At 38.4% G+C, this 20900-nt stretch overlaps 2 protein-coding genes across 6 annotated transcripts; both read right to left on the bottom strand.

Moving 5' to 3' along the window:
- Window positions 1-170: 170 nt before the first annotated feature.
- Window positions 171-5781, bottom strand: LOC105355911 (sialic acid-binding Ig-like lectin 13). 4 transcript variants are annotated; one of them, XM_020710090.2, is made up of 9 exons: window positions 5612-5781; window positions 5150-5506; window positions 4394-4684; window positions 1983-2234; window positions 1612-1872; window positions 1433-1517; window positions 663-746; window positions 506-569; window positions 171-414 (listed from the first exon to the last, which is right to left on the bottom strand). In XM_020710090.2, the coding sequence occupies exons 1-9, from the start codon at window positions 5658-5660 to the stop codon at window positions 379-381; spliced, it is 1479 nt and encodes a 492-aa protein (XP_020565749.1). In that variant the 5' UTR covers window positions 5661-5781; the 3' UTR covers window positions 171-378. The 4 variants fall into 4 exon arrangements, with proteins under 4 accessions (XP_020565749.1, XP_078789080.1, XP_078789079.1 ...); XM_078932954.1 differs by having other exon boundaries at window positions 663-743; window positions 5150-5781; XM_078932953.1 differs by having other exon boundaries at window positions 5150-5779.
- Window positions 5782-7959: 2178 nt separating this feature from the next.
- LOC110016642 (myelin-associated glycoprotein-like) lies at window positions 7960-20406 on the bottom strand. 2 transcript variants are annotated; one of them, XM_023964556.2, is made up of 9 exons: window positions 19944-20406; window positions 19203-19493; window positions 16898-17149; window positions 16522-16782; window positions 16347-16422; window positions 13388-13477; window positions 13153-13254; window positions 11423-11489; window positions 7960-11327 (listed from the first exon to the last, which is right to left on the bottom strand). In XM_023964556.2, exons 1-9 carry the CDS (start codon window positions 20164-20166, stop codon window positions 11292-11294), a joined length of 1398 nt encoding a protein of 465 aa, XP_023820324.1. In that variant the 5' UTR covers window positions 20167-20406; the 3' UTR covers window positions 7960-11291. The 2 variants fall into 2 exon arrangements, with proteins under 2 accessions (XP_023820324.1, XP_078789092.1); XM_078932966.1 differs by lacking the exon at window positions 7960-11327 and having other exon boundaries at window positions 11343-11489.
- Between the last annotated feature and the right edge of the window lie 494 nt (window positions 20407-20900).

The raw sequence follows: 20900 nt of genomic DNA, 5'->3' as shown, positions 1-20900 counted from the left end.
CGATTTTTTACCCAAACAGTGTCATTTTTTAGTCAGATCTTTAATATTTTATGCAGCCATATTTATGACCTAATGGGGCCAACAAGATGGGAAATTTGAAGTGCATTGTACCTTTACTGTTCTGTGTTGTTATCGCACAAATTCCAAAGTGTTGTCAAGCTTATCTGAACTCAGTTTTACAAGAATTTATTGATCACCATTTATAATACACTGTTTGATACATAATGCAACGGTAAAAGGTTATTAATGACAGGGAAGCATCTTATGCTGAAGCCAACACATCAGAGGTTAAAAATAATATTTTCCTTTTTGTGTATACAATATTTGAAGCTGTCTTGATCTGCACTGGAAACTGTTGAATGACTCTTCTTCCTCTGGTCATGTGTTTGCATAAATTGCTTCATCCTCATCATTCTGCAAAGAAAACAAGAGAAAGTCTGAATCAGTTTTTTGGTAGTTATGACATTGGTTGTTGTGATAGATAAAATAAGAAAGCTTCGCACACCTCCTTGTGCATAGCTGATGAAACATTGGCGTAAATCGCTGAGTGAGTTGACTCTTGATCAAAACTGACAGAAACAGAAACAAAAAAATGATTAAGATGCAGCTGAACGAGGCTACAACAAGCACATGAACTCTGATAGAGCCGTTATTGACTGAACCTTTTAGTGATGTAACACTTCGGGAGCTCCAGGGCTGGATCTCTGAGGCCTGTAGTGAGGCTGTTGTCTGCAGAACTACACCTGCTGGAGGAAAAAAAAACACACACACACAATCCAAAATGAAAATAAAAGAATAAAGATTGGCATATATGGAGCTGCTGAACGTTTTAAAGCTTTGTTCCTCATTCTGTCTAATAGTTTGTGTTTAAATGTGTTTCTCTGAACATTTGCAAATACAGAATCACAAACCTGGCTTCAAAGTTAACTTTCAAAACCTGCATGATGATAACAAAATGAATTGTGTTTATAACTTTCTGTTTTTTTGTGTTCTAAAACTGGAGCTGTGCATATGTGTTTTGGTTAAGCATTAAACATGCATACAAAGGATAAAAATGTTTAAATAAGATAGGAATAAAAGGTTAAAAAGAAGAGAAAAAAGTTTATTTGATAAAAACGTTCTCTGCTATATTTATGATTGATCTCATTTTGTCAAATATTATTTTTGATCATTTCTTCCCTCTTGACAGATTCTGTTGGTTTTTTTGGCATACTGTTTTATAACTCTATAAATTCAAGTAGGCTTGATTTGTGTTTTTTTTTTTTATTATTTTCGGTGTAAATAATAACTTTTTTATTTTTTATTTATTTTTCAAGAGCGTTTCTTCATTTTAATGCTTCTTAGCCCTTTTTTTTCAATTGTTTGGGTCCATTTAATTCCTTACACAAGCAATATTTGATACACAAATACACAAAATCCTGTTTTTACTTACCATTTTATAACAACTCCCACAATTACTAAAAGTATCACCACAATCCCAGCTGCTCCAGTGACGATCAAAATGACCATCATCTTGCCTAGCAAAAGTCACACAATGATGTTAAACACTGCTTTATTTCTTGACACAAGTCTAGTTCTCTGTGTGGAAGTGTTGGAATTCCTTGTTCTTACCGTCAGAAGGTACAGACAGGGAGAGGGTTGCACTGCCCTGAGTGTTATTTGCCCAACAGCTCACAGATTCAGAGGATGCAAACTCAGCCACCGGGGCCTGAATGAAGAAGTTCCTTGCTTCCTTTCCTCTGGTGGCTTGCAGAAGTTTGTTACCCAGACTGAAAAAGACTATGCTGGCAGGATTGGAGTCCACCATGCAATTACACTGGATCAAGTTGTCCTCCAAGGAGCATGCAGATTCATTCTTAATTTCAGGGGCATCTGGAAAAATAAAGAAATAAATGTCTTGAATAATTCTGATTGAATTTCTGTATTATTTTTTTGCTTAAAAATGAAAGTCAGATTCACATGATATCTAAAATGACACTCACATAACACATTGAGCTGCACAGGTTTGGACTTGACGTGCCCTTCCTCATTGATGGCCATGCAGTACAACGCTCCTATGTGTCTAGAGACATTATTCACCACATGGAGATTCCCCTCAAACACCTGCCCACCAGTTTCCTCAAGCCATTCATATCTACTGATGGGGGGCTGAGCATCACTGGAGCAGCTGAGTTTGGCAGTGTCTCCCTCTTTTATGTCCGGCTTATACTCGACCAAGGCCTTTGTGGGAGCATCTGCAGAGAATTCCTGTTGTTGTTATCCTAAACAGTAATACGCATTTGGTACTATGGCCGGGAAAAAGGAACTTCCTTCTAAGAGTGCTCTGTACATCTGAAAGTTTCATATTTAAAGTCATAATGTGGAAAGATAACCCGACACATCTACAGAAGCCTCCTTTAGAAAGATGATAAACCTAAAATTATGTTTTCAGTTGTTAAAATCTCTGACCTGTGGGGCTAAATTTTCCTACAGAGAATCATCTTCCCTTGGAAAACATGAGTTTAAAACCTTTAACAGTCTCATGTCAAGTATATTTGGAACTGGAAGCTAACTGCATTGAAAAAATATTATTGAAGAGTATTTTTGTTTCTTAGAGGGATTACATTTTTTGGGCCTTTTAAAAATTATGTTAACAAATAGGGAATATTAAGCTATTTTCATTCTAAGAAAATGTAGCTGCAGCAGTATTTTAGTCTTTTTTTCAGAAGCCCTGACTGCTCAATTTCTAAAAAAACAATATTTAGTCAATGCCTTTCACCTGATTCTAACAAATGAAATGCAACAGTTTTTTTTAACAGCTTTTGTGACTGAGATCTTTCACAGTCTTTTCACCCACAAATATAAGTTTGTGCAGCTCTGCAAAAGCATTGATGTGTGATAAGATAGAAAAGAGAATTTTTGCATGAATAATCAAGATAAAGAATTTAGGATACATTTTAAGAATAGATTAACAGTATGACATAAACAACACTTGATGTTTAAAACAGGAGCAAACACGCAGCCACAAAGAACTTAAAGATCACCCAAGTTTTTCCAGGGTGGGTGACTATTAATCTTGTGAGACTAACTATAGTTCAGCAAGCTGCCACTGCTTTTCAGTGTTCAAATATACATTTGGTGGTCAAAGAGGTTCCACTGGGGTGAGAAGCCAAAACCAATATAACAGTGCTTTTTCTGCTTTCTGGATTCAGTGTTCAGTGAACACTTGACTGTCGGCTTTGACTCATTGCCTTTTGCTCACTGGAGGTTATGACCAGTTGCCATTTTTAAAATAGACTGTAAAGCTACTATCAAGCCTCATGTGAAATTACAGTTTAAACTCCACCATACATGAGCACCTACATCCACCCATCTTCAATGGAAAGTGGCATATTCTCACAGAGTGCTCTACCTTGATTAAGGCCCAAAACGCTTTACAGTCACAGTCCCATTCATCCATGCAGACACACAGTCACACACTGATGGAGTCTTCGCTGCTCAACACTGGTGCCAACCTCTCAGCAAAAACTGAATCTTAAGAGAGTAAAGAGACCCTTGCATCAAGAAAAAATGTCATCTTTTCTGTCTCGAAAGACAAATATTCTCACCAAGAAAAATTTTCAAGGACAAAATAATCTTAGTTTAAGAAATCACGTCTTTGTGGCTAAAATTTTTATTCTTAAAAAAAAAAAGATGTCTGAAAGACTATTTTATTTACCCCAGTGGCAGAATTTCTTTTTTGCTTATTATTTGACCTATTCCTAAGGGGCCTCTTTTTTGCAGTGAACATGGTAGGGCAAGGCAGACACCAAATCAGAGATATTCACGTGAGAGGTCGACCGCTCCACCTCTGCTCCACAGCCGTCCTCAATTACAGAATGGTCCTGTGCGGAGTCATGGGGGTTGCTGGAACCCCCATCCCAGCAACATTTAAGGGAAAGATTCACAGGACCTCACACACACACACTTGTATTCACTTCTAAAAGACAACGTTCAGAATCACCAGGGCGCCTGTGAAGCTTGTTTTAGACTACAGCCCAAAGCCGGAGTGCCAAGAGAAAACCCACACATGCAGGAGGAAAAGATGCAAACTCCACACAGAAAACAACCAGCTGGGATTTGACCCTTCTTGCAGTATGTAAGGTGACAGTGCTAACCAACACACCATTTTCTAGACCCGAATGACTAAAAATAAATGTGATTTAAACATCTGGACAAGAAAGAAACAGTATATTTGCAAAAATACAAGATTGCAAATTCAAAGTAGTAATAAATCTGACTGCAAAGGCTTATAAAAAAAGTATTGCATGCACTAAATAAAAACTTGTTGCATTTAGACATGTCTTAGACACTTTTAAGGGAGATTGACAGTTTTAGCGAACACTGAGTAAGTAATTTAGGAAAGAATACTTACATCTTACTTTCAGGAGCTTGGATGCATTACGCTGCATGCCTCCCTGGAATCTGACAGTACACTCTAAATTCTTGTTGTGGTCTGCGCGGCTCAAATGTAGAGCCAGAATAGACGTTGCATTCCATTGACCATGATCGAGCCGTTGCGACTGAAAACTCTGCTTTCCATGGTGACTCCAGTTGAAGACTGGAGGATTGCTGGGGCAGGAGTGAGAAACAGAGCAGGAAGCAGAGACAGTCTGACCCTCCTTCAGCTCCTCTTTCACAAAGATAGAAACAGGGTCTGGTTCACCTGTGTTTGCAAGGGAGACGATAGAAAGATCAGGGATCATTTAAAACGGTTTTAAAGCTAAGATAGTATTCAGGAAGAAGTGTACAGCATGTTCAGAGATGGTTATGGTCCTATGGGAATAAAGACATTTCAATATGAAAGAGGAAATAAAACAAGCAAAGAAAAGGCCCTTCAAGAAAAACATATGGCACATTTGTAACTAACAGGTTTGGATTAAATAAACAACATAGAAATGCATCTGTTAAGCAGGTGATAACAGCATGATTTGGTTTCCAGTAGTATCCTAAAAAAGAAGGAGTGTACAATCCTAGGATAGGTTTTTTCACAATTGCTATGGATCCATAAAGAATTTATAAAACTGGAACAAAGACGTGCCATGTGGCAGCTTCTTGTCTTTGCTTTCATATTTTACGTTCACAACCCATATTTTTAATTACAAAGTTTTCAGGCCTGTGTTTTACTTACTTGCCACTGAAATTAAGGTTGAGTTTTTCGAGTAAGAATATTTGTCATGGCCTTCGATTTCAATCCTGAAAAAGAAAGGTCCTACGTCCTCTTGATTGAGAGGATCGATCTTCAGGGAACAATTCTTCTGCCTAACATCTCCCACCAGCTGAGTCCGGCTCCGATATTTCTCCAGCATTTCCGACTCTTGTGGGTGAACGATAAATTGATTGTCGGTGTTCTTCCAAAACCCTTTGAAAACAGTGATTTGCGTATCTGGATCTGGGTAATCATAGGAGCATGGGATCACCACACACGAGCCCAGGAGACCTTTAACTTGGGATGGTACCTCAGCTGTCCAGGAAGAGGTTTTAGTTTCTATAAAAAAAAATAGAATATGTTGGAGAAAATAAGAAAAAAATAAAATATAATAAAGAAAGCAATTTTTTTCTGTATGCAAATTATAAACAAAATGTGTCATACCTTTAAGCCAGATGCACAAAAGAAACAGGAGAACATGAGGAGCCCTCATCCTGTCTGGTCAGAAGCTAATCTGAAAATAAAAAGACAGTGGGGCTATCATTTCCCTTTTGTCTTAGATGACTGGTTAAGTTTCCGTTCCATTTTTTTCACAGCCTTGTTCGACATTTCTAAGAAAATCTAACTTTGTTGAAGTGCTGCGATACATCAGATGACTCTGTTTACTTTCTATTGAATATGGCATGCATCTTTGTCTTAAAAGACACACAAAAAACCCACAATAATCAGCGTCACTCAACACCTTTTAAACTTGTAACATGAATAAGAAATATACCTTGAGATGAAAAACAGCAAATGATGGAGATAATTTTGATAATTGAATAAAAGTTGCTTTAGTTTTTGTTTTAAAAGCTAAAACACCATGACTTCTAACCAGTTTTTTTGATGCTGTGGTAGGGGAAACAGAAGAAACAAAGGAAGTGGTAAGAAGAAAGAAAAGGCAAGAAATTGTGACCAGGGTTTTATTAGCTCAGTGTAAACAAGAGCCTCAGTGGTTTTGGTTTCTTTTTGCCCTGACTTTAACAGCAGAAAGGGTTAGCCATTGTTAAGCATTGTACCTGTGAAATAATAACTTCTCATAATTTTTGCTTTTTTCATATATGTATGTAGAAATAGAACAAGAACTTATTTTGATTTGCCGTGTAAGAATGACTGTTCTCCGTTTGTTTTTACATTTGTCATCGCAGTCCGCCTTTAGTTTAACATATTTTTAAAAATCATACAACGAAATTGATGCTTTAATACAATGAAACAGTGTTGGCCCTCAATACATTTTAGCAAACATAAGTATTTTACCTGTCTGTGTGTGTGTGTCATACACAGTCAATGATGTACAGTATGTGTGCTGTCTGAGCTCCACCATGTGGCAAAAATCCCCTTTTTTTGAGTCTTTTTTTTTTTTAGAGAAATACATATTTCAACCCTAATTAGTTGAAAGAGTCTCTGAACGCGTGCCTGTTTGAGAGGTGCCATTGTTTTCCACTCCTGACAGCTGTTTTGTGCTCCTCTCTCTCACCCGAGAATTGTGGACGTACAGAACTATTTTTCCACAACACACTTTGTAAAAAAAATTTGATTTTTGATCTAATTTTAATATTTTTAACTTTTGATACTTGATCTATTTATGCTATGAAGATTTTTGAAACATGTCTATTTTACTGATATATAATTATTTTTTAATCACATACATGATTTTTCTAATGAATATATCTGCATATATTTTAGATAACTGATCTGCATTTGCCAGGTTGATTTCTAAAATAGTTATGTCTATTTTTACAAATTATTTTAAGGAATTCCTCTATGAACCAGATAATAATAAATAATGTAATAAAATGGTTATGGTAGAACAGTGTTGGGATTATGTATGTTTGCTTCCTTCCACTCCCTTTCAAGCAATATTTAATGTAATATCTAATTATCCCATGTTTGATTCGTCATTGTATGCATGTATAACTGATGATTGTAATGTCTTTTGTGTATTATTCTTAATTTATTGCTTGAAATAAACCATTTCAAATCAAAAATCAAATCAAAATCCAATCTGTGGCTGTTAGTATGAACCGGCTGCTCCACACGAGCGAGTCTCTGATCAGAGCAGCTGGAGTCTTGTAGCTTCGTGTTCGCAGGCAAGGGGAGGTGCTTTGTGTTTGGACCGCAGTCCATTCGGCTGCTCTGTGTGAGCGAGGTGCCGGAGGGGCTTTAGAATGAACAGTCCTGAGAGACCGTGCAAACAATCATAGGAATTTGTGTTTCCAGTCGGGTCCAGACAAAATAAAGGCTGATGTTGTTTAAGTTCATCCGTGGCTAAATCATCTTAACGCGGCTAAATGTTGTTGGCATCCATTAACCTAATCCTAACCCTTCTTCCGGGTCCGTTCTGCCAATAATAAAGCACTGGGTGCACATATTTAAAAATACTATAGGTGTAGATGCACTTAATAAAAATCAGAACAACAATAAAGCTTGTTTAGAAGATCATCTTGCTCTATGTCCGAGTTCTGTTTGTTTACAACAGACCTCATAATATCTTCTTCTATGGTTTTATCATTATTTGTCCAGGATTAAAGCTGAATATATATCTAAACTACATTATGTGCTAAAGAAGTGGAATAAGTTTTTTTTAGAAATGCTTGCATTTCTTCCTGTATTCTTTATTTACAAATCACAGGAAACAAAGTTTTAGTGATTCTAAAATTATTTTAAAACGTAAAAACCTTTGTTAAAGTTTTGTGGTGGTTCAAATTTGTTTTATTTGTTTGTATAATTTTTAAAACCATATTGACATTTTAACTCATTTATTCAACATACATAGAACAAAACACAAAATATACAGCAGTTTATGCTTAAATGAGTAAAATGAAAAGAGAGGACACAGTTTGCACAGCAATGTAAACATCTGTAGGGCGGCAGTGGTTCAGGCGGTTGAGCAGGTCATCCAATGATCAAAGGATCGGCGGTTCGATCCCTGCTCTCCCCAGCCAACTGCTGTTGTGTCATTGGGCAAGACACTTCACCCTCGTTGCCTCCAGTGTGGCTCCACTGGTGTGTGAATGTGTATGAATGTACCGGTGATGGTCAGAGGGGCCGTAGGCACGAACTGGCAGCCACGCCTCTGTCAGTCTGCCCCAGGGCAGCTGTGGCCACATCAGTAGCTTACCATCTCCAACTATGAATGAGGAGTGAATGAATAATGGACACAATGTAAGCGCTTTGAGCGTCTGGAAAAGCGCAGATAAATCGAATCCATTATTATTATTATTGTATCTTCACAATCTCCTTATATGTATACAAATAATTGAGAAATAGGTTATTTAAGGGTGTGGCCGATAAGGATATGAGAGAGGGGTATCCTGCACAAATCAAACAGCATTATGCCATTTCAGCAAACAACTTCCCTTTGAAAAATATGTAAGTTTACTGGACAAGTGTTCCAGCAGAGGCCGCCAAAAAACCATAAACATTCCATCAATACCCTTTTAGCCTTTCCATTGGTAGGATTTTGAAAACCACACTACTTTGTGTTACTGAGTTCCAGTGGGAGGTTCCTCTTTGATGCAGTTACATACATTTTTGTGCTAATAACAGTTTACAAAGTAATAGACTTGTTCTTATCTGGTAGTTTGTTTCAAGGTGGCAGAACTGATCCAGATCTTTGCACAATTTGCATTTCAATATACGTAGAAGCTTTATTACAGATTCAAGGTCCATTTGCAAGAATAAACACAAAAAAATAAAAGACTTAACTAAAAAAATAGGCTTTTTTTAATCTATTTTTTTTGTATCTGTCTGTGAAGTTATATATTTTCTAACTTTATTTTTCAAAAATTTTAAAAAACTGTAAAAAATATTTTTTTCTGCTCAGAGTTTTCTCCATCATTGCGTACTCTAATTGCTCGAAAACAATTCAGGTTAAATAACGAGATTTGCACGCGAGTGCGCCTTGGGCGTAAAAAGGCCAGTCATCTTCATTAAATCACAAATTAATCTTCTTATTTTATTTGCTACTGGTTTTCATTTTCTCAAAACTGAATTCCACTTTTGCATGCCAGGTTCTGTTTGCTGCTGGATAAAGCATTAACATTTTAGAAATCTACCAATAAAAACTACTTGCAACTTCCCCTCTGCAATCTAAAATCAGGATTTCAGCAAAAATCTATTTGGTTGCCAGTTTATTTTATGGTAGCCATTTATTGAGACATTAAACAATGTTTTTTTTTTTTATCTTTTTCTATTTTTACAAAAACCCCAATTGCCTGGAGTTATTTTGAAAGTTGCTTGGAGTGCTTAACTCCTGGGGGCTTTCTGTTAACAGATTTTTCTTTTTTTGCTGACATCATCAGATCTTTTTTATAATTTCTATCCTTTTTTATGGATGACTTCTGTTTTCTTGCTAAACAGCAGGGCAGGCTGCAGCAAATGGTGCAAAAAGCAAAAACGTAACAGATAAAACTTAAGAAGGCAAAAATTACTGCCACTCTGTTTGTGTCAGGGCCTTTGTTGAGATTTCATCTGCTCAAAGAATCATTTAGAGTCTGAAATCTGGAACATTGGAAAGACATCCATCCACAAAATCTGTATACCCAGTACTTGATGACTTTGAGACATTTTTTGCCTCTTTCTATTTTAAAATGAAAGAGGCTTTTGTGAGTCAGTGATCCCTGATGCCCATTCTGTCATCGATCAGTGGGTTACAGATGTGCCATCACTTTGCATAACTCACGTGGTGACTTCCTGCGACTGCATCAACGCTTGAGCTTTGTATAGCTATGTACTGAGTTGGCTGAAAGGATTCTGGAAAAAAGGGAATATACTGTAACTGTTTCACCCATTCTTCACAGGTCACAATTGTCATAGAAATTTGAGAAACAAGCCAAGTTTCTGGGAAACCTCCCAGTTACCCACTGCAGCAGGCTGCTGGATGTTGTCTGGAGCCTGGATGGTGGCCCTTTCAACTTTAGATTTAAGGTGCCACAATGCAGAGGTTACTCTATCACAATAAATAATATGTAACACCTGAGTATTGAAAAGATTATTGTTGATAATTCACCTTTTACTTAGGAAAAGGAGGATAATGTTTTTTTAATCCACAGTTTGACAAGAAATCTCCCAACCATACCCAAGCCTCCATCTTTCTCCATCTTTCTCTGTGGTTGGCAAAGTAAAAGCTGTCTGCTCCATCCTGCCCAGCTTTTTCTCTTTGTTCGTTCTGGAATCACGCCGGTATTGTCAAGCAGCGGTTAGAAGAAGCTGACCAAATTTATGTGGAAAACTACGTCCGCCCTGATCTTCAAACCACTTTTAACCAACTTCAACAACTCCTCCACCTCCCCAGATTGACACAGAGGCTACAAACGAGCAGAAAACACAGCCCTTCAGTCAGTCCACTCTATAAACAATGAAAGGAATAATAAAAATAGAGATTCTGTGATCCACATACACCTTCATTTGATCCATAGGAACCCATTGTGTTTTTAAATTGTAATTGTTGTTTGCTGCTAAGCCTTTTTCCGTCATGATTTTGACATTAAGTAAAAGAAAAAATGACACCACCATATTTGCAAGTTTGTTCTTATCACAGCATGAGAACAAAACGCGCTTATTTGATGTTGTGGTGAAATTCCCGTGTCTAAAGTGTTCGAAAACACCTTATAAGCTGTATGTCTTCATATCAGTCAGTTTAAAGCTCAGCCTCCTGCACACAAAAGCCCTTTCATTTGTGCTGAAGTCAGCTAATGACAAAAGACCCACTGTGTCTGAAGATTTTTCACCCAAACAGTGTCATTTTTTAGTAAAATCTTTAATATTTTATGCAGCCATATTTATGACCTAATGGGGCCAACAAGATGGGAGCTTTGAAATGCAATGTACCTTTACTGCTGTGTGTTGTTATCCCACAAATTCCAAAGTGTTGTCAAGCTTATCTGAGCTCAGCTTTACAAGAATTTATTGATCTCCATTCATAATACACTATTTGATACATAAAGCAATGACAGCGGTAAAGCGTTATTAATGACAGGGAAGCATATTATTCTGAAGTCAACACGTCAGAGGTTAATATTTGAATTTGTCACAGCTGTCTTGATCTGGACTGGAAACTGTTGAACGACTCTTCTTCCTCTGGTCATGGGTTTGCATAAATTGCTTCATCCTCATCATTCTGCAAAGAAAACAAGAGAAAGTCTAAATCAGTTTTTTGCCAGGCAGTTATGACATTGGTTGTTCTGAGAGATGAAATAAGAAAGCTTTGCACACCTCCTTGTGCATAACTGATGAAATATTGTCGTAAATCTCAGAGTCGTGAGTTGACTCTTGATCAGAACTGACAGAAACAGAAACAAAAAAATGATTAAGATGCAGCTGAACGAGGCTACAACAAGCACATGAACTCTGATAGAGCCGTTATTGACTGAACCTTGTACTGGTGTAACACTCTAGGACAGGGGTGCTCATTACGTCGATCGCGATCGACCGGTCGATCTTCAAAGACATGAGGGTAAATCGCAGGCCAGCAGATAAATAGCCAAAAAAAAATAAAAAAAGTACTTCTAAAAAAAAGAAGAAAAAACGAAGAAAAAAAATAGAAAAAAACGTCTACAAAATCCGTCAGTGAATCAAAATCCTCACCGAGAAGTAAGGAACTTGATTGACATGCAGAATGGTCAATCGAACATCCTCTGATACGTACGTCACTGCATATGCGTGTTTAAATACACAGAGCGCATATTCTGTCACGAGAAAGTCGCTACTTGCCCCGCGGCACGTCAAGTCCCTGGAAGAAGACCACTCCGTTGTAGGTACCATACTGTTAAGCCTGGAACCACTGTTCGGGGTCTTTTCGACTGAAGGCAACGTCACACTACGGTGACCCCACCTACGTAGCGTCGAGATCTACAAATCTACACATTTTCATTCCACGTTCCCTTTTGTAACCTAAAGTTATCTTCCCTCATCAATTGTGTCTGACAATATTCTTTGTAAGTTTTATAAAGAGATTTTGCCACAATCCACTTGTTATTCCAGTTTAAGTCAGCCGTGGCTGAAAATGTTGTCAGCACAGCTAAATGTTGTTCTCTCTGGTCCATTCTGCCAATAATAAAGCACTGGGCGCACGGATTAAAAAAACTATAAGCGAACATGCATTCCATAATAATCATAACAATAATAAAGGAACGTTTAGAAGACAATCTCGCTCTATGTCCGAGCTCTGTTTGTTTACAACAGACTTCACAATATCTTCTTCTATGGTAGTATCATTATTTGTCCAGACCAATCACTATCTGACACGTCATCGGAACAACGTACAGCCAATCACATAAAGTGGCATCAGCATTTGTCCTAGGACCCCGAACGGGAGTTCCAGGCCGAACGGTTATGGTACCTACACCAAATAACTGGAGTGTTTCGCCCCGTAAGCCTCCTCCTGCTGCCTGCTCCATAGCTCCTGCCCTTTTCCGTGGCACGGAGCCAGCAGGCTAAAAAGCCATGCTCCCCCCTTGCACGGTTTACAAGAAAGCATGACATACGATAGTCGCTGCTTTCTGTTTTTGTAATAAAACGCCTCATCTGTTAATACAAAAGTGTCTCTGTGTAATCTTACTGTGTAGTTTTTTAAGTATCAGTACATAAACAATGTAATTTATTAATAGTTCATAATACTGTTAAACAGTGTCTTAGTCACAAATTACAATATATACATCCGTACACACACACACACACACATATATGTATAGGTCTATAAATGGGTGTGTATATATTTATTAATATGATCTCCACATATATACAGTACAGACCAAAAGTATGGACACACCTTCTCATTCAAATGAATGGGAATGTGTGTCCATACTTTTGGTCTGTACTATATATACATACACACACACACACACACACACACATGCACATACATATATATATATACACAGACACACACACAAAAATATATATAGGTAGATCTTCAAGACATAGTCGTCTCAAAAGTAGCTCACATGCCAAAAAAGTATGACCACCCCCGCTGTAGGAGCTCCAGGGCTCGATCTCTGAGGCGATCTCTGAGGCCTGTAATCCGGCTGAAGTCTGCAGAGCTACACCTTTTGGAGACAAAAAACACACACATGCATATATTTATATATATATATATACACACACACACACACACACACACACACACACACACACACACAGGTAGATCTTTAAGACATTGTCGTCTCAAAAGTAGCTCACATGCCAAGAAAGCGTGACCACCCCTGCTGTAGGAGCTCCAGGGCTCGATCTCTGAGGCCTGTAATGCGGCTGATGTCTTCAGAACTACACCTGTTTGAGATTAAAAAAAACAAAACACACACAATCCAAAATGAAAATAAAAAAAAAGTTTCTTTGAACATTTGCAAATACAAAAACACAAACCTGGCTTCAAAGTTAACTTGCAAAAACTGCATGATGATAACAAAATGAAATGGGCAAATAACTTGCTGTTTTTGTGTGTTCTAAAACTGGAGTCATGCATATGTGTTTTGATTAAGCATTAAACATGCATACAAAGGTTTAAAAAATGTTAAAATCAGAAAGAAGAAATCTGATTAAAACATTTTCTGCTATATTATATTATATTATTATATTGATCTTAATTTGTTAAGTCTTAATTTTGATCATAAGATCTAAAATAAGATTATTGATTATTTTTAATTTATTTTTAATTAGATTCTGTTCTTATTTTAGCCTTATTTTTTTATTTTTATAAATCTTTAAATTAATGTAGGCTTGATATGTATTGTTTTTTATTATTTTATGGTGTAAATGATGACTTTTAAAAAATATATAATTTTCCAAGAGCATTTTTTCATTTTAGTCCTTCTTAGCCCTTTTTTTTCTTTTCTTTTCTTTTTTAATTGTTTGGGACCATTAAATTTCTTACACAAGGAATATTTGATACACAAATATACGTGATATTCCGATCCCTAACACATCAAACCCTGATCAACTCGTCTCCTCCTACAACAACCTTCTTTCGGACTCTCTCAACCATCTCGCTCCTGTCAAAACTCGCCCTGTCTCCTTTTCCAAATCTGCTCCCTGGTTCACCCCAGAGCTCCGTTACATGAAAGCCAAAGGTCGCCAGCTTGAGCGACTCTATAAAAGAACTGGCTTAACCGTTCACAAAGAAACCTATACATCACATATCACTAGGTATAAGGACCTGGTTTCTACCACAAAAACAAACTATTTTTCTGAACTCATCTCCACAAACAAAGGCAACTCAAAAACTCTCTTCTCTCTGATGAACACTATTTTCAACCCCCCTGACTCTCTCCCTCCCCATTTCTTTTCCATTGAAACCTGTAACTCCCTCATGTCGTTCTTTAACAAGAAAATTCAAGTCATCCATCAACAGCTTAGCTCTTCTCTCCTCCCTCCCATCCCTGACTCTTTCTCTCTCAATCACATGTTTTCCTCCTTTCAACTGCCTGACCACGAGGAAATTTCCTCTCTCATCCTTAAATCCAAACCGACCACCTGTTCTCTTGATCCCCTCCCAACATCTTTAGTTATAGCCTGCCTCCCCACTCTCCTTCCGCTCATTGCTGCCATTATTCACTCCTCACTCTCATCTGGTACTGTCCCATCACTTTTTAAAACGGCAGCTGTTAAACCCATCCTGAAAAAACCCGGTTCAGATCCCAACGTATTCAATAATCTCCGTCCAATTTCCAACCTTCCCTTCATTTCCAAAATTCTAGAGAAAATAGTCGCCTCTCAACTCTATGATCATCTGAAACATAATAATCTTCTGGAACCTTTTCAGTCTGGCTTCCGCCCCTCCCACAGCACTGAGACTGCTCTGCTCAAGATCACCAATGATCTTCTCATTGCAGCTGATTCTGGCCTCCTCACCATCCTCATCCTCCTTGACCTGAGTGCAGCCTTTGATACCATTTCACATTCCATCCTCCTCCAAAGGCTCTCCTCCCTTGGTATCACGTCCATCCCCCTCCGTTGGTTTCAATCCTACCTCGCTGACCGCACCCAATTCATTCATCTTAAATCATTTAAATCTCAGCCTTCCTCTGTCTCTTCTGGTGTCCCCCAAGGTTCTGTCCTTGGTCCTCTTCTTTTCATTACTTATCTTCTTCCCCTTGGCAATATCTTCCGTAAATTTAATGTTAATTTTCACTGTTTTGCGGATGACACCCAGCTCTATGTATCCAGTAAACCTGACTCCTCTCTTCCACCCTCCTCTCTCCACTCCTGTCTATCTGAAATAAAAAACTGGTTCACCTTAAACCTTCTCAAACTCAATAGCGATAAAACTGAGCTACTTCTAGTAGGTTCCAAATCCACCCTCTCCAAAGCCACAAGTCTAACTCTTTCCATTGATTCATCCTCTGTCTCCCCCTCCCCTCAGGTAAAGAGTCTGGGTGTCATCCTAGATAGCACCTTATCTTTTCAGTCCCACATCAATAACATTACTCGGTCAGCCCATTTCCATCTACGCAACATTAATCGTCTACGCCCCTCCCTCACTGTCCCCTCTGCTTCTATCCTGGTTCACAGTCTGGTCACTTCCCGTTTAGATTATTGTAATTCTCTCCTCTTTGGTCTCCCACAAAAAACCCTCAATAAGCTTCAACTGGTCCAGAACTCAGCTGCCCGCATCATCTCCAGAACCCCCTCCTTCAGTCACATCACTCCAATTCTCCACCAGCTGCACTGGCTCCCCATAACCTCCAGGATCCAATTCAAACTCCTCCTGTTCACCTTTAAGGCCCTCCATAACCTGGCTCCTCCTTATCTCTCCGACCTCCTTCATCTCAAAACCCCCTCTCGTTATCTTCGATCCTCCTCCTCTGTTCAGCTCTCTGTCCCTCCCGCCCGACTCGTCACAATGGGAAGCAGAGCCTTCAGCTGCTCTGCTCCCAAACTCTGGAATTCCCTCCCTCCTGATCTCCGTAACATAGACTCTCTGCCTACTTTCAGGTCTAAACTCAAAACCCATCTGTTCATTTCTGCCTTCCCATCCTGATTCACTTTTTATTTTTTCTACTATTTTTATTGTGCTTTTAATGTCTATTTTTAACCTCTGTTTTGTAAAGTGTCCTTGGGTTTCTTGAAAGGCGCTTTAAATAAAATGGATTATTATTATTATTATTATTACAAATACACAATATCCTTTTTTTTTACTTACCATTTTATAACAACTCCCACAATTACTAAAAGTATCACCACCGCTCCTGTGACGATCAAAATGACCATCATTTTGCCTATCCAAACAAAAGTCACACAATGATGTTAAACTCTGCTTTTTTTCTTGACACAAGTCTAGTTCTCTGTGTGGAAGTGTTGGAATTCCTTGTTCTTACCGTCAGAAGGTACAGACAGGGAGAGGGTTGCACTGCCCTCAGTGTTTTTTGCCCAACAGCTCACAGATTCAGAGGATGCAAACTCAGCTACCGGGGCCTGAATGAAGAAGTTCCCCGCTTCCTTTCCTCTGGTGGCTTGCAGAAGTTTGTTACCCAGACTGAAAAAGACTATGCTGGCAGGATTGGAGTCCACCATGCAATTACACTGGATCAAGTTGTCCTCCAAGGAGCATGCAGATTCATTCTTAATTTCAGGGGCATCTGGAAGAATAAAGAAAATAAAAAACATCTTGAATAATTCTGATTGAATTTATGAATTATTTTTTTGCTTAAAAATGAAAGTCAGATTCACATGATATCTAAAAATGACACTCACATAACACATTGAGCTGCACAGGTTTGGACTTGACGTGCCCTTCCTCATTGATGGCCATGCAGTACAACACTCCTATGTGTCTAGAGACATTATTCACCTCGTGGAGATTCCCCTCAAACACCTGCCCACCAGTTTCATAAAGCCATTTATATCTGTTGATGGGGGGCTGAGCATCACTGGAGCAGCTGAGTTTGGCAGTGTCTCCCTCCTTTATGTTCGGCTCATACGAGACCAAGGCCTTTGCGGGAGCATCTGCAGAGAATTCGTGTTGTTGTTATCCTAAACAGTAAGATGCATTTGCTACTATGGCCGGGAAAAAGGAACTTCCTCCTAAGAGTGCTCTGTACATCTGAAAGTTTCATATTTAAAAAAATTAAAAATCATGTTTTCAGCTGTTAAATTTTCTTACCTGTGGGGCCAAATTTTCCTAAAGAAAATCATCTTCCCTTGGAAAACATGAGTTTAAAACCTTTAACAGGCACATGTCAAGTATATTTGGAACTAAAAGCTAACTGACAAAAATACATTGAAAAGATATTATTAAAGAGTATTTTTGTTTCTTAGAGGGATCACATGTTTGGGTTATTTTAAAATGATGTTTAAAAATAGGGAATATTTTGCTATTTTAGTTTTAGGAAAATGTAGCTGCAGCAGTAATTTAGTCTTTTTTCAGAAGCCCTGACTGCTCAATTTATAAAAAAACAAACAAAAAAACAATACAATTGAGTCAATGCCCTTTCACCTGATTCTAACTAATGAAATGCAACAGTTTTTTTTTTACAGCTTTAATGACTGAGATCTTTCCCATCGCACATTAATGCTTTTGCAGCGCTGCACAAACATGTATTTGTGGGTAATACAATAGAAGTGAACAGAAGATAGATAGATAGATAGAATTCTTGAATGAATAATCCAAGATAAATAATTTATGATACAGTTTAAGAATAGATTAACAGTATGACATAACCAACACTTGATGCTTAAAACAGGAGCAAACACGCAGCCACAAAGAACTTAAAGATCACCCAAGTTTTTCCAGGGTGGGTGACTATTAATCTTGTGAGACTAACTATAGTTCAGCAAGCTGCCACTGCTGTTCAGTGTTCAAATATACATTTGGTGGTCAAAGAGGTTCCACTGGGGTGAGAAGCCAAAACCAACCTCCACCATGCATGAGCACCTACATCCATCTATCTTCAATGGTAAGTGGCATATTCTCACAGTGCGCACTACCTTGATCAAGGCCCAAAACACTTTACTTTACACTTTCTTACTTTGTCACTTTACAGTCACAGTCCCATTCATCCATGCAGACACACATTCACACACTGATGGAGGCTTCGCTGCTCAACACTGGCGACAACCTCTCAGGAAATACTGATTCTTTAGAAAGTCAAAAGACCCTTGTTTCATGAAAAATTGAATATTTATTTTTTTTCTGACTTTTTTCTGACTACAAGGAAATTATAATCAAGAAAAGTTTTCAATGACAAATAATATTAGTTTGAGAAAACACGTTTTAGGGACTAACATGTTTTTTCTTAAAAAAAAGAATTGTTAAAAGACAATGTTTGTACCCAATTGGGGGATTTATATTATTATTATTTTTTGCTTATTATTTGACTTATTTCTAAGGGACCTGTTTCTACAGAACAAGTGTGGTTCAGTGTCTTGCCCAAGAAGACTTCAACACATGGGCAGGCAAAGCGGAAACTAAACCTGAGAGATTCAGGTGAGAGGTCGACCGCTCCACCTCTGCTCCACAGCCATCCTCAATTACAGAATGGTCCTGTGCGGAGTCAATGGCGGTTGCTGGAACCCCCATCCCAGCAACATTTAAGGGAAAGATTCACAGGACCACACACACTTGTATTCACTTCTAAAAGACAACGTTCAGAATCACCAGGGCGCCTGTGAAGCTTGTTTTTAGACTACAGCCCAAAGCAGGAGTGCCAAGAGAAAACCCACACATGCAGGAGGAAAAGATGCAAACTCCACACAGAGAACAAGCACCTGGGATTTGACCCTTCTCGCAGTATGTGAGGTGACAGAGTTAAACCAACACACCATTTTGTAGACCTGAATGACTACAAATAAATGTGATTTAAATGTCTGCACAGGTAAGAAACTGTGTATTTGCAAAAATACAAGATTGCAAATTCTAAGTAGTAATAAATCTGATTGAAGTATTGCGTGCACTAAATAAAAACACGTTGTTGCATTTGGACATGTCTTTTAGACACTTTTATGGGAGATTGACAGTTTTAGCGAACACTGAGTAAGTAATTTAGGAAAGAATACTTACATTTTACTTTCAGGAGCTTGGATGCATTACGCTGCATGCCTCCCTGGAATCTGACAGTACACTCTAAATTCTTGTTGTGGTCCGCGCGGTTCAAATGTAATGCCAGAACGGACGTTGCGTTCCACTGACCATGTTCAAGCTGTTGCGACCGAAAACTCTGCTCTCCATGGTGATTCCAGTTGAAGACTGGAGGATTGCTGGGGCAGGAGTGAGAAACAGAGCAGGAAGCAGAGACAGTCTGACCCTCCTTCAGCTCCTCTTTCACAAAGATAGAAACAGGGTCTGGTTCACCTGTGTTTGCAAGGGAGAAGATAGAAAGATCAGGGATAATTTAAAATGGTTATAAAGCTAAGATAGTATTCAGGAAGCAGTGTACAGCATGTTGGGAGATGGTTATGGTCCTATGGGAATAAAGACACGTCAATATGAAAGAGGAAATAAAACAAGCAAAGAAAAACATGTGGCACAATTGCAACTAACAGGTTTGGATTAAATAAACAACATAGAAATGCATCTGTAAAGCAGGGGATAACAGCATCATTTGGCTTCCAGTAGTAGCCTAAAAAAGAAGGAGTGTACAATCCTAGGATAGGTTTTTTCACAATTGCTATGGATCCATAAAGAATTTATAAAACTGGAACAAAGACGTGCCATGTGGCAGCTTCTTGTCTTTGCTTTCATATTTTACGTTCACAACCCATATTTTTAATTACAAAGTTTTCAGGCCTGTGTTTTACTTACTTGCCACTGAAATTAAGGTTGAGTTTTTCGAGTAAGAATATTTGTCATGGCCTTCGATTTCAATCCTGAAAAAGAAAGGTCCTACGTCCTGTTGATTGAGACGATCGATCTTCAGGGAACAATTCTTCTGCCTGACATCTCCCACCAGCTGAGTCCGACCCCGAAATTCCTCCAGCATTTCTGACTCTTCCGTGTGAACGATAAATTGATTGTCGGTGTTCATCCAAAACCCTCTGAACTCATTGATTTCCTTATCTGGATCTGAGTAATCATAGGAGCATGGGATCACCACACACGAGCCCAGGAGACCTTTAACTTGGGATGGTACCTCAGCTGTCCAGGAAGAGGTTTTAGTTTCTATAAAAAAAAATAGAATATGTTGGAGAAAAAAAGAAAAAATATAAATAAAATAAAGAAAGCTTTTTTGCTGTATGCAGATTATAAACAAAATGTGTCATACCTTTAAGCCAAATGCACAAAAGAAACAGGAGAACATTAGAAGCTTTCATCCTGTCTGGTCAGAAGCTAATCTGAAAATAAAAGGACACTGGGGCTATCATTTCCCTTTTGTCTTAGATGACTGATTAAGTTTCTGTTCCATTTTTTTCACAACCCGGCTTTGGAACTCTGTATTTGACTCTCTATCCTCTGTTTGTTACGTCAGAATACAGCAATCCCCAATGACAGCCCTCTTTGGTGTCATCCGGACAATCACTCCCTCTCTCCTTGGTCAGAGGATCTTGGAGCTTTTCTGACACTACTTGCCCGGACTATTCTGATGCACTGGAAAGATCCTTGCCCACCCACTCATTCACAATGGCTAAAAGACTAAATTTCTTTAATTAAGCTGGAAAACATCAGACATTCTCTTAAAGGATTTGGATTTAAATTTTCTGAAATTTGGTCACCTTTTTTGAAACATTTAATGTCCTTGACCCTAAAAACGACCCAGTGATC

Source organism: Oryzias latipes, chromosome 16 (genome assembly GCF_053564925.1).
Source record: "Oryzias latipes strain Hd-rR chromosome 16, Olatipes_Hd-rR_3.1".
NCBI lineage: Eukaryota > Metazoa > Chordata > Actinopteri > Beloniformes > Adrianichthyidae > Oryzias > Oryzias latipes.
Note: the sequence above shows the minus strand (reverse complement) of the source record. Positions and strands in the feature narration are given on the sequence as shown.